This window comes from Eulemur rufifrons, chromosome 18 (genome assembly GCF_041146395.1).
Source record: "Eulemur rufifrons isolate Redbay chromosome 18, OSU_ERuf_1, whole genome shotgun sequence".
In the NCBI taxonomy this organism is placed as follows: Eukaryota; Metazoa; Chordata; class Mammalia; order Primates; family Lemuridae; genus Eulemur; species Eulemur rufifrons.
In genome coordinates this window covers 46,916,195-46,929,947 of record NC_091000.1, presented here as the reverse complement: position 1 = coordinate 46,929,947, position 13,753 = coordinate 46,916,195, and the positions used below count along the sequence as shown (strand labels likewise).

Genomic DNA, 13,753 nt, shown 5'->3' with positions numbered 1-13,753 from the left:
AAATGGTGAAGTATGTGTCTGTTTTATGTCAGTGAGGAAAGTGGAAATGTTGGCTGTTTGTGATAACACTCAACTGAGCTGGCCTGTTTCTACATGAATAAAACAAATTTCTCCTTTAAAATGAGAAAAAAAAAAAAAAACCTAAGCTCAAAAAGGCAAGACCATGCCAGCCAACCGACCACAGCGGGACCACAGCAGGACCACAGCAGGACCACAGCAGGACCACAGCAGGCACAGGCCCTGTCTTATCCCCCTTCCGCCAGGCGTAGCAGGACACCATCGAGCCCTGGTCCTCCAACGTTCCTAGAGCGTAGACAGACGTGCTCCGGAGAGTGGGAGCTGACCCTCGGCAAGGAGCTCTCAGGCGCTGCTTGAGAGCGCTGGCTCCTCTTGTGGGGCCTAGGACGAGTGAGCTGGCCCTAGGACTGGGCACTGAGCTGGGGCGGAACTGCGGCCTAGGAGACGAGGAAGCAGCTGGTTCCTGGCAGGTGCAGAGAAGGCTCCCTGGACGGAGGCGCAGTGCGTACTAGGGATGGGGTTCGGGGCGGGAAGTGTCAGTTCTGGGGCCTACGAGAAGGATGAAGCTATGGATCAAGTTAACCGGGCACAACCTTCTGGTGCATATTTTACATCCATTGAACACAATTTTAAATAGATATTAAAGATGGGCCTCACTGAGAAGGTAATATTTGAGCAGATATCTGAAGGAGGTGAAAAGATCTGTGTGGCTTTTGGAGGCAGGAACTTTCTAGGTAGAGGGAACTGCGGTGCCAAACCCCTGAAGTGAGTTTGTCATGTTTGAGGGATAACAGGGAGACCAGAGTGGTTGGAGGGCAATGAACATGGGCAAAGCTTGTAAGAGATTGGGATGTTGGGGAAGGCGTGTAGAATAAATGAGCACTGTATTGTATAAGGAATTTTGTCATTTCTTGGTGTGAGTCTTTAGGGGATTTTGAGCAGAGAAAAAACGTGATCTGACTTATGTTTTAAAGCATCTTTACCTGGGAACTCCTGATAAGAATAGATTGTATGGGGGTCAAGAACGGGATAAGGAAAACTTAAAAGTTAAGAGTAATTCCAAAAAGTTGCTAGTAATTCAGATGGGAGATAAGGATATCATGGGCCAGTGGTCAGATTATTGATCTGCTTTGAAAGTAGGGCCAACACTATTTGCTCCTGGATCAGATGTAGGATGTGAAATTAAGAGAAAAGATAAAGATAAATCCAAGGCTTTTGACCTGTGGATATAAGAGATATTGGAGGAAAGATCTGAGGTTCAATTTTGGGACCTTGTGTAAGTTCTTCAAATCTCCATGTCTAAGTTTCCTTTTTTGTACAACGAGGTTAGTGATAGTATATTCTTTATAGGATTGTGTGAGGATTAAATAAATTAATACATAGAAAGCACATAGAACAATTGTGCTGGCTTATTGTTATGCTGAGACATGAAGTGTGAATGGACATTAACAAGAAGAAAATTGGAGGGTTGAAGACTGTTCCAGGCAGAAGGAGTAAACTGTGGAAGGACCAAGGAGCAAGAAAGAGTATTGCAAGTTTAAATAGTTCATTAGATCACAAGTAAATTTTAAACCATATTAAATGTTTTGAACTTGATCATAAGGGTAATGATGAGCTATTGTAATGGAAGAGGCACAGTAGAGACATATAATAGTATTTCATTTCCTCCTTAGAATGATCACCATTTGCACTGCGGGAAATAGATTGGTGTGTCAGACCAGTCACAGTAGTTTGGGTAGAAAATGGTGGCAAAGGGGATGAGGAGAAGTGGATGAATTTAAGAGATATTTAAGTAATAGAATCAATAGAACTTGATTGATTCTATTTATAACAAGTTATGAAAGAAGGAAGGAATGATCAGTTTTTTGATTCAAAAGCTGGATATGGAGCTCCCCTAAAAATAGTTTATCAAATTTTTTATTCTATATTGCTTTTGATATATATTTAATTACATCATAGAAATGAGCCACCATTATTTAAACATCATATTTTGTATACCTGTATTAGGGTTCTCTAGAAAAACAAAATTTTTGTGGAGAAATTATCCTATAAATAGGATATCTATATCAATAAAGATAGATAGATATCTAGAAAGAGATTTATGATAAGGAAATGGCTCACATGATTATGGAGGCTGGCAAGTCTTAACATCTTCAGAGTGACTTTGTAAGCTGCAGACCCAGGAGAGCAAATGGTTTAGTTCTAGTCCAAGTCCAGAGGCCTGAGAACCAGGAGAGTTGATGGTGTAGTTCCAGTCTGAAGGCCAGCAGACCCAGAAAGAGCTGGTTCAGTTCAAGTCTGAAGGTAAGAAAAAAGCTGATGTTTCAGTTTGGAGGCTGTTAGGAAGAATTCTCTTCCTCAGGGAAGGATCAGCCTTTTTGTTCTTTTTTATTTATCTATCTATTTATTTATTTATGAGATGGGGTCTTACTCTTGCTCAGGCTGGTCTGGAACTCCTGAGCTCAAGCAGTCGTCCTGCCTCAGCCTCCCAGAGTGCTAGGATTACAGGCATGAGCCACCACACCTGGCCATGCCTTTTTGTTCTAGTCAGACCATTAACCCTATTGGATGAAGACCACTCACATTATGGAGGGTAATCTATTTTACTCATTCTACAGTCTACAGATTTAAATGTTACTGTCATCCAAAAGCACCCTCACGGAAACATTCAGGATGATGTTTGACCAAATATCTGGGCACCCCGTGGCCCAGTTAAGTTAACTAACCATCGCAATACCAAACTTTTATTTTCTGGCTAATAGTCATCACTTTCTTGGGCTTTTTCACTTCCATTAAAAATACCAGGATTTGGCTTTTAAAATTTTAAGTCCGTTTTTGACAAAGGAAAAATACCTATCAGTTGGTGAGTATTACTGTATACACATTCAGGTATATATAACAGCAAGAAGTATTTGGAGCCTAGCCAAGCACAGCCACTAATTGAGTGAGCCAACCCTCCCCACCTGCACTCCCTACATGCACATCCATTCAAACGCATGTATCAGCAGTTGGCAGATACTATTTCACTAATCTATAGAGTCAAGAGTAGTCAAAATGAAGAATGCTAAGGGCCTGCTCCAAGGGATGATGGTGGAATTTTCCAAATTCATTTTTGACATATTGAATTTGAGAGGCTTCTATAAGGTATGCAGGTACCAGGTAGGCAGAGGGAAATTCAAGTCTGACACTCAAGATACCTGGCCTGAAAAATAAGGAAATCATCAGCATAAAGATAGTAACTTAAGTCACAAACATACTGTATGTTATCCCTTCCTAGTTTCTGCCCTATTTCTCGCTTCCATTCAATGTCTTACTTTTTGAAAGAAGAATTTTTGCTCACTGTCTCCATTTTCCTATGGCAGGCTGTCTATTCTCCCCATTTCACTACCAAAATTGTCTTCACAGAGGTGACCAATGGCATCTGTGTTTTGAATCAAGTGAGTATGTCAGGTCTTAGATTAATCCACCTTCTTATGGCATTTCACACTCTTAAGCACTGCCTCCTCTTAATTTCACTTACAAATCAATGAATTCCTCCTATTCTTTATGATTATTATCTCACTTACCTCAAAATCTCTGTGAATTAGATGTTATCTTCATTTTACAAATGGGTAAACTAAGTCTCCAAGAGGATGAATAACTTGACCCAGGTCAGACAGCTTGTAAGTGATAAGGCTGGATTGGAATTCAGGCCTGTCTGAGGCCCAGGCACTTTCTACCCCTACACACTTACAGAGATAGACCTCCTTGGCCTTCTTTGTACTGCTGTTTTTGTTCTTCTCCTACCTCTCTGGTTATTGCTACTCACTTTTCTTCCTTATGTGTAGGTGTTTCCCAGGATTTCAGCCCCACGTAATCTTTTCCCAGCTATAACTAACTACCACACTGAACCTACTACACTGAATATCAAACAGCTCTTACACTTTTCTCTCTGTATGAAAAACCTTTTTCCTATTTTCTTGTCTGACTAACTCTCACTTGTCTTTTAACACTCAGGAGGACTCAACCTCCAGGAATCCTTTTCTGACCTGCTTCTGGGAATGATTTGCTTTATCATTCACAGGTGCTCTGCTAGCATCCTGTGCATACCTTCATTGTGGCACTGAAGTGCAGTTGCTTATTCACTCAAGATTTCTTGAGAAGCGGAGATCTGTAGAGACCAGGGAGTTGTCTTTTATTTCTGTATTTCCAGCAACTAAGAGAGTTTGGCGCATAGTAGACAATCAGTAAATGAGATGAGTTATGAATATCCTTACATTCTTTTAGTTAATTCTGATATTGAGTTTAAAGGATATATAAATGGTTATATTTATTTTGTATCTTTTTTCCCTTCAACAATTTGAGAATTTTTAAATCTTACAGAAAAGTTAAAAGAATAGTACAAGTAATACCTATATACCCATCATGTAGCAGCAGTTGTCAACTTCCTGCTACATTTGTGTACTCTCTCTCTTCACGTGCACATTTTTTTCCCTGAAACGTTTGAAAGTAGTTTAGCATGCATCTCTTGAGAATAAGTATATTCTCTTTCATGACCACGAACTGTTATACCATCTGAGAAAATTCTCTATCAAGGGTTAGCAACCTTTTTCTGTAAAAGGCCAGATAGTAGCTATGTTCGGCTTTACAGGTGATATGATCTCTGTGGCAGCTACTGAACTCTGCCACTGTAGTGCAAAAGCAGATGTAAACAACATCTAAACAAATGGGTGTGGCTGTATTCCAATAAAGGAACAGAAAAACAGGCTTCAGGCTCTATTTGGTCTGCAGGGCTATAGTTTACTTGCTCCATTCTGATATATCTTTCATGTTCAGATTTCTGAATTCTTCAAAAAATATTGGTAGCTGTTTTTTTCTTTAAATGCAAGAGTCAAATTTCATACATTGCATTTAGTTGTGTCTCCTTAATAACAATAACCTTCCCATACCCTCTTTTTATTCTTATAAACTTGATTATTTGGAAGAGTCTATGCCTATAGTAGATGAGCTACATTCTGGATTTACCTGAAAGTTTCCTCATTATTAGAGTCATGTTAAACATTTTTTAGTAAAAATGCTACACGGATGATAAAGCACATGATGTCAGTTGTCTTACTGTTAGTGTTGCTAAGTTTGGTCATTTGGTTAAGTTTCGACTGCCAGAAATCTCCATTTTTTCCCTTTGTAATTAATAAGCAATCAGTATGGTGATTCTTTGAGACTAGGAGAATGTCCTCTTCCTCCACTCCTTTCACCCAGTGGTTTTAGCAACCATTTACAATTCTTGACTGAATCAGTCATTTTGAGGGCTGCAAAGTGGTGATTTTTCAATTCTATTATTCCAACTACATTAGCTGCCAATCTTCTGTAAAACAGGTTTTTTTTTTTTTTTCATTTTGTATGTGTGTTTAGGAATGGTTGTTTTGAAGAGAAAAATAAATGGATAGCAAGAAATGTATAAACCCAAGAAGGGGTTATTGCTATTGTTACTACTACTATTACTGTTTCTGTGATTCTTGTTATTATATTTTTAGGAGTATCCCTGAGGATACAGTAAAAAGAAAGTTCTCCGAAACAGAGAGAGCAGTCTGAAGCTGGGGATGACAACAGCATTGGTGAGTGCCCATTCCCTGGCTCCCCTGAATCTGAAGAAGGAGGGGCTTCGGGTAGTGAGGGAACAGGGATTCAAGCTGCAAGGAAACAGCAAAGGCCTTGGACAGGAGCCCTTGTGCAAACAATTCAGGCAGTTGCGCTATCTAGAGACCACAGGACCTCCAGAAGCACTGAGCTGGCTGCGGGAGCTCTACCAACAGTGGCTGCAACCTGAGACCCACACTAAGGAGCAAATCCTAGAGCTACTGGTGCTGGAGCAATTTCTGACCATTCTGCCTAAGGAGCTTCAGGCCGGGTTATTGGAGCATCACCCAGAGAGCGGAGAGGACATGGTTGTTCTGGAGGATTTGCAGCTGGAGCTTGGAGAAACAGGACAACAGGTGGTAAGGGTCAGATGTGCTCTTTTGCAGGAAAGCAAGAATTGAGATCTCTTGCCAGACAGGTGAATGTGAACTCACTGGTAGGAGGGAAATTGCTAAGCTTTGGTTCAGTTTCTTTCCAGTCTGGCTGTTCATTTCTGTAGGTCTTACCTCAACCTTGCCTGTCCTCTCCCGGGAGGAAACCGATTGTGCTCCAGATTCCTCAACCCCTTTTCTCTGCCCCTCTGGGGTTTCTCTTTGTTCTTTTTTCTAACATTTATTTTTCTGAACAGCAGTTTCCTAAACCCGTATGTTCCTAATTGTCCCTACATGTACCTAATTGTCCCTAGGACCTAGACCAGGCAAAGAAACAAAAACTACTTGTGGAGGAGACAGCCCCTCTGAAAGCAGTGCAGGAGCAGCAGGTTCAGCCTGAGTGTGAAGTTTCAAAGCCTGAGAAAAAGAAGGGTAAGAACTGGATTGCATATTCTTGTGTGTGAGATGAGTTGGGCTGTGTGGTTCCCTCTGAGGCCTGCTAAGCATCCTTGTGTTTTGTTTTTGTTTTGAGTCAGGTTTCTTGAAGTAGAATTTACATACGGTAAAATTCACTCTTTTTTAATTGTACATATCAATGCGTTTTCACAAATGTGAACTAATTATGGTTGGTCTTCAAGATATAAAAGATTTCTATCACCTCAAACATTTTAGTTGGACAAAACACCAAAGAAAGAGTACAAAAGGAATCAGGACCTTCACCCTGCCCTTTTCTCCTTACTGTAGGAGTAAATAAAAAAAGTAGTGCTAGTTTCTCACCCAAGGCAAAGAATCCCAGCCACATGCTTCATTATTCATTTTTTCTTATCTCCTTCAAACTATTGTAAATGGCTACTGTCTTTTATTTCTAATTGTCACCTGGATTTGTTTTTTTGTTCTATATTTTCTTTGCCACTGAAATTCCTCTTTCTAATATCTGTTCTTTACATTTGTTTTCCTCTTTCTAGTCTGATACAATCCCTACTTCTCTCTCTCTCTCTTTTTTTTTTTGCATTAGTGTTACCTTGGTACTTCCATTTAAGTTACCTCCTGTTCAGTCTCTGTCATTTAAATGCACATTCATTAATGTTTCTCCCTTCCTTAAAAACCCTTCAGGTGAATTATTATTCTTTTTACTTTTTTTGACATTTGAAAAATTCCATAATAAAAAGTAAAAAATAAAAGTAAGAAAAAAATCACCACCTTCGCTGACTCCCGGTAGCCTTTAGCACAGGCTCACAGGGCATGTTCTGGAATGGGTTTATAGCTCAGCCTCATGTTTTCTTGAGAAAACATGTCTTCTCAATCCTAGTTTTCTTGAGACTTTTAGCACGGACAGTTCCATGTCCTGGAAATTTCCTCAGTCCTCCCAGACAAATTAGGACAGGTAGTCACACTATGTTCCACCTGCTCACACTGTATTCCCATGATGCCAAGATACATTCCATTTGCTCCTTGCTGTTTCTCTCTTCTGGGTCTCTTCTGCCCTGTTTCTTCTATCTGGAATGTGTTTTTCTTACTCTCCTTGACTAATTGCTACTCATCCTTCAGGACTTACCTTAGATATCATTTTCTCTACCCTTCCCTAAGTCTCCCAAGTCTGAGTTAGTTTCCCCATCTATGCTCCTAGAGCTCCAAGATTTCTTCTATTGTAGAACTAATCACATTATACTATATTACTAGTTTAGTTCTTTGTATTGTTTCCTGAGTCTGCTTTAGTCCCTGGCGCAGAGTAGATATTCAATAAATGTTTATTTGATGAATGGCTGATTTTATATCTAAAGCCATACTTTACTTTCTGCCTACTTCCAAGTTCAATTTCTGAGTCTACTTCAAAGGTCCCCTTCTTCTGGAAGCCTGCTGAATAAAGTAGCTGAAAGAAAGGGGGCCTACCTTTTCTGAATAACCTTGTAGAAATGAACTTAAGCCATGTAATCAATGACAGGTATGTATTTTAAATGTAAAAAGTGAATGTGATGACAGTAGATTCTTGAAAATGTTCTTTACCCCCTGGATTTGTTGAAAGTGTTATTTTATATTTAAAGTTAAGGTTGTTTTTTAATTTCAACCCTTCTCCTTCCTTTTAGATATATGTGCCATTACGTTTTACTGGAAACGAATCTTTCCTATTCTGTTCTCTTAATCTCTCACTTCCTGCCCTCATTGTAGGCTACTTCATTCTGTTGCAGAGGGCCTTTATACGCAGTTTATTATTTGCATTATTTAATCTCGACATTCCCCACATGTGACTTTACTTTTTCTGATATCTCTTTACTAATGTCTTCACTTTCACTTTCACTTTTGGCTCTCATCCACTCTCTCCTTTTTAATTATCTGCTGACTTTAACTTGCTCACACTGATTAACCCTCATTTGTTTGTTAATGGTGCTACTTAGAGTGTCTCTCATCTATTTTCTTTCTCCAGCTTCCCGATTACTCTCTCATTCTGACTTTGCGTCTCCATTCATGCCCTAGCCTTTAAAGACTTATCCAATCTGCCCATCCTTCTCACCCTTCTGCTTGTGTGTCTGAGCTTAGGTTTTTCTTTATCATCTTTTAATTTCACCCTTAAGACACAGGCCACTTATTTAGCAAACATTTGTTTAGTTTCTGTTATGTACTAGTCACTGTGCTAAAGAAAACAAAGTCTGCTCTGCAGGTGCTCATAGTCTCTTGGAACATTGGAGGTTGAAGGGGGAGAAATGGACTTATGAACAAATTATTACAGCATTGAGATAGAAAAGATGTGTTACTGCTGTCCAAGGAGATTGGGAAAGGCCAAGGTATTTTTGTGAACTTCATATTACTCTGAAGGTCTTATGATCCAGTATTTTTAATTTATTGATGAGGACACTGAGCCCAGAGGATTTAAATTACCTTTCTAAGATTACACAGTGAGTGATAAAATTGGCACCACATCTATATTTCTTCATTTTTAGTTAAAATGCTATCCCTTTCTTATTGGCCCAGGGTCTTCAATTAACCTAGCTTTTTATTTTCCATGTGACAGATTATTTTCAAGAATATACAGTCATGCCCTTTAAGACAGTTGGTTTACTTGCTTATTACCTTCTCTGTGTGTGGTGTGTATCACTTGATAAAGTTTAAGTCATTAAAAATAAGTTACCTCCCTCCACAATCCCCCATCCTTCCCCAAAGGCAATCACAGTTAACAATTTCTTTTGTATCACTTCATATATATTTTATGCAAACATAAGCATCCACAACATTTTTAGTTTACACATATGGCTTGATTTAAATTTTTCCTCTTAGTAGATTCCTTTCCCTAAGCATCAGAAAACAAGTAATTGGTGTTATATATTTAATGTTTCAGGTAAGGAGACAAGGATTTAGAATGGGAAGCTTGTTGTAGTGACAGACTACTATGGGAGACTTGAATCATCTGGGAAAATCTCTGAACCCATGGAGGCTCATTATAAGGAGTCTAACTTGGAAAGGCAGCCAGTCAAGCCCAAGGAGACTGACTACAAATGCTCAGAATGTGGAGAGGGATTTATCCAGCACTTGGACCTGATTGAACATGAGAGTGTACACACGAGAGAGAAGCTCTGTGAATCTGAAGCTTGTCAGAGTTCTGGCCTTACTGGACATCAGAAAATCCTCTCTAGAGAGAAAGGTCATCAGTGTCATGAGTGTGGGAAAGCTTTTCAGAGGAGTTCACACCTTGTCAGACATCAGAAAATCCATCTGGGTGAGAAGCCTTATCAGTGCAAGGAGTGTGGAAAAGTCTTTAGCCAAAATGCAGGCCTTTTGGAACATCTTAGAATCCATACCGGAGAGAAACCTTATCTATGTATTCATTGTGGAAAGAACTTTAGGCGCAGCTCTCATCTTAATCGACACCAGAGAATTCACAGTCAGGAGGAGCCCTGTGAGTGCAAGGAGTGTGGAAAAACCTTTAGTCAGGCTCTACTCCTCACCCATCATCAGAGAATCCATAGTCATTCCAAAAACCATCAATGTAATGAGTGTGGGAAAGCCTTCAGTTTGACCTCAGACCTTATCCGACACCACAGGATTCACACTGGAGAAAAACCTTTCAAGTGTAACATTTGCCAGAAAGCTTTCCGACTAAATTCACACCTCACTCAGCATGTAAGAATCCACAATGAAGAAAAACCCTATGAGTGTAATAAATGTGGAGAAGCCTTCAGGCAGAGATCAGGTCTTTTTCAACATCAGAGATACCACCATAAAGACAAACTGGCTTGATGAGGTGTTTTCTCCTTGTAGAACCTTGGAGAAGGCACACTGACAAGCAAACACTTTAAGAAAAGTCACTCTAGCCAATGTTGGCATCAGAGCATTCTTGGAGGCCAAATTGGAAGCTGTCTGCCTCCATTCCCCCCCCCCCTTTATTTTCCTTGAAGTCAATTTTGGAAAATAGTAATTTCACCCTAGGTAGTACTATGGGATCAAAGTTAACCAGCATTCTTCAGTGCAGGACTTCAGAGCCTTTAACATAATAAATGCATAATTATGGATCTCTAAGCAGTAAAGAGCCTTACGACTGAGTGGAGGCGTTAAGTCAGTAGTGAATCAAGGGTCCACAGATTTACAGGCTTAAGCAGAAGAAGGGCAGATTGATATGTTTGCATATGATATGGTAACAGACTCCTATAATATAAGACTAATGATGTTTGGAAATAGACAACTCTCAAAGGTGGCTTAAAGTACAGGTTAATGAGAGCATTCCCCCCCCCCCCCCCCGCCCCGGCTTCACACCATTCCTCCCACTGACCTTACCCTGATGCTTCCTCGCCCAGTATCAGTGGAAACATTTTACAAAGCAAAGATAATCTTTTGCTGGTTAACTATAGAACTTGCCTTCTTGGTTAGCTTCATGTAGTTTTACCATTTCCTACTCCCATCCCCAGCACAATATCTCATGATTCAAGTTATAAATGAAAGTTTACTTAGACTATGGGAGAGATTTCATGAGTCATTTGAATAAACTGTGCTGAATTAATCTAAGTAGCAACTGTCTTACTTGATAACTCCAGTGCCAGGATAGTGACTGCTGCATGGTCACTATTCAATAAATGTCCAGTGAAAGAAATTGGACTTTTTTCCTTTAATGTTGATACAATTTTAAAATATTGCTTGTTCTGGAATTCTTTGAAAATTAAAACAATAAAGTCAGCTTGGAGAGGAGATCATGATCTTTATATCATGAATACCAGAATGTCATAGTAATGATGAGGAATATTAAGAGAGTCCACTCCAAAACACATCACCAGGATGATAACCATTACTTACTGATTGGTAGCAGCTGCATAGGGTACTGCTGTTTGGAGAAGACTTCTTAGTCTGCCTGTGTGGGAAGATTGGTGAACCCTCATGTAGTGATTAGGACTAGGTTCAGCACATATAGTTTAAAAACAACAACAACAAAATAGGAGCGACTTCATAAAAGTTTATTTTTCTTTGCAATAGAAAAGGCAGAGATAATCAGTCTGTCCTTGATGACTGCTGAAGCTTCAGCCATCACATGCAAAATGTGGACAAAAGGCAGGATAAAAAGAGCTTCCTCCCAATACAGTCAGCTACCTTTGAACAGCCTCTCCAAGAATGTCTTAGCACATATGTCATCAGCCAAAACTTAGGAAAGGAAGGCTAGAAAGTGAGCCTTATTCTGGGTTGTAGAGTACCCAGCTGAAAATTAGGCTTCTGTCACTAAGGATAAAGGGGAGAATGAATGTTGGATTAGGCAGTTAACAGTTAAAAGATTTCATGTAAATTCAGTCATAGTCTGTTGCTTAGGAAGCCATAAAACTATGTATGTTTTATTCTGCCTTTATGACTAAAATTAAATTGATGGCAGGAATTTTTCCCCCAAGTATTTTGAGGGCTACGCTGAGGTCAGTACCTAAACATTTAGTTCTGTCATAGTTTAAAACTGTTTGACTCTGTTCAGTTTAAGAAGGAAAGTACATAGAACATCTTTATTATTATTATGAAAAAGCAATGAAAATGAAAAGATTCCTAATATGAAGAACTATATACCCTTAGTTATCTGGAAAATTTATCTTGGCTTTCTCCATGATGATTATATAGAACAAGTATAAACATTATATATTCTTTGACACGAGGGACAACCTAATTATTACAGCTCCAAAGGAAATGGTGTTCTCATCATTCCATTTGGGGCAGACCCATATTCACCTGGGCATAAATGTCAGAGCTATATTTAAATAATAATGTTTTCCTTCTCAAAAATCATAGAAACATTGAATAAAGGGCAAGTATCATAACAAATCTCAATTAAGGTTTCACTTGCAGTGTAAGACACCCTAGTCACCCTAAAAGGTAAATTAAAAATCTATTCAGAGGACAGGAACCCAGGAGGAATGTATTGCAGCAATATCTTCTGATCAGACATTTCTGTTTGGGTAGCATCCTGTAATATCCAAATGTAAAGTGGAATAGAAAGCCTCTGTGTCTCCATTTCCCTCTCTCCTGTTTAAAAACTGATAAAGTTATTATATAGCTTGCAATTATAAAAGTATTATAGTATGGAAAAATAAGGGGAAAAATCACTGATGTCCATGTTATAATATCTTCATACATTCTTATTAAATTTTGTCTATGATAGAAACTCGTTGTAAAGAAAACTTGAAAACTATAAAAATAAATCACCCCGTTTCATGGTCCAGATATACCTTCTTATATATTTTGAGATCCTATTCTTTTTTTTGCACATAGAAACACTTTGCTTTTCTCACTGAGCTTCAATTATATCATGAACAGTTTTCATTTGTAGCAGACAGGACAGTCAATTTGCCTATCTGCACAACCCTTTCTAGTCCAGTCCTGCCATGACCCTGCGTGGACAGCCTGCCATGTGACCCTTCCCTGACCACTGATGCTTGGGTACAGAGGGAACCCCCTAAGCAAGGTTTAGCCATTTAGATACCCATAGGAAGTTGACACTGGATCACAGACTGTGGTTGGTCTTTATTAGGCATTTTAACCAGAAAGTAATACAGAGCTGGAACAATTTTTGTGGCCACATAACCAAATAGAGACAAATGGAGAAGCAAAAGAATGAAGCCAACTCCTGAAGCAGAGATCCCACAAGGGCCCAGAGACACTCGGGTGTAGCAACCTCAGGCCTCAGCTTCTGAGATCCATCTACATCCTGGTCTTGGGAGTCCCTGGAATACTCCTGTTCTCTTCCATTAAAGGTTTCTTTTTAAGTTAGACTGGGTTTCTGAACCTCGGAACAAACAAATAAATAAATCCCTGATTGAGACACCCAGATCTTTAACAATCTTCATGGAAGATAATTTTCTAGATAAGCTGCACAATATTCTATAGTACATGTCCCTATTTTTAGTCATTTAAGTCATTTACAGTTTTGAAATGTTCCAAAATCTGAAACTTTTTGAGCACTGACATGGTGCCACAAGTGGGAAATTTCATACCTAACCTCATGTCACACTCAAAATGCAGTCAAAACTTTGTTTCACGCACAAAATTATTTAAAATATTGTGTAAAATTATCTTCAGGCTATGTGTATATATGATGGTATATACAAAACATAAGTGAATTGCATGTTTAGATTTGGGTTCCATGGCCAAACTATTTCATTATATATATGAAAATAATCCAAAATAAAAAAAAAAATGTGAAATCCAAAACACTTCTGGTCCCAAGCATTTTGAATAAGGGATCCTCAACCTATACTTGGAATCATACAGTATGTAGCCTTTTCAGATAGGCTTCT

General features: G+C 39.1%; 1 protein-coding gene across 1 annotated transcript; it reads left to right on the top strand.

Moving 5' to 3' along the window:
* The first annotated feature begins 5,593 nt into the window (after positions 1-5,593).
* ZSCAN26 (zinc finger and SCAN domain containing 26) lies at positions 5,594-10,255 on the top strand. Its single transcript, XM_069493384.1, is given in 3 exon segments — positions 5,594-5,993; positions 6,320-6,437; positions 9,337-10,255. Coding segments are annotated over 3 exon segments (1,413 nt in total). The 5' UTR covers positions 5,594-5,597; the 3' UTR covers positions 10,236-10,255.
* Positions 10,256-13,753: the final 3,498 nt, after the last annotated feature.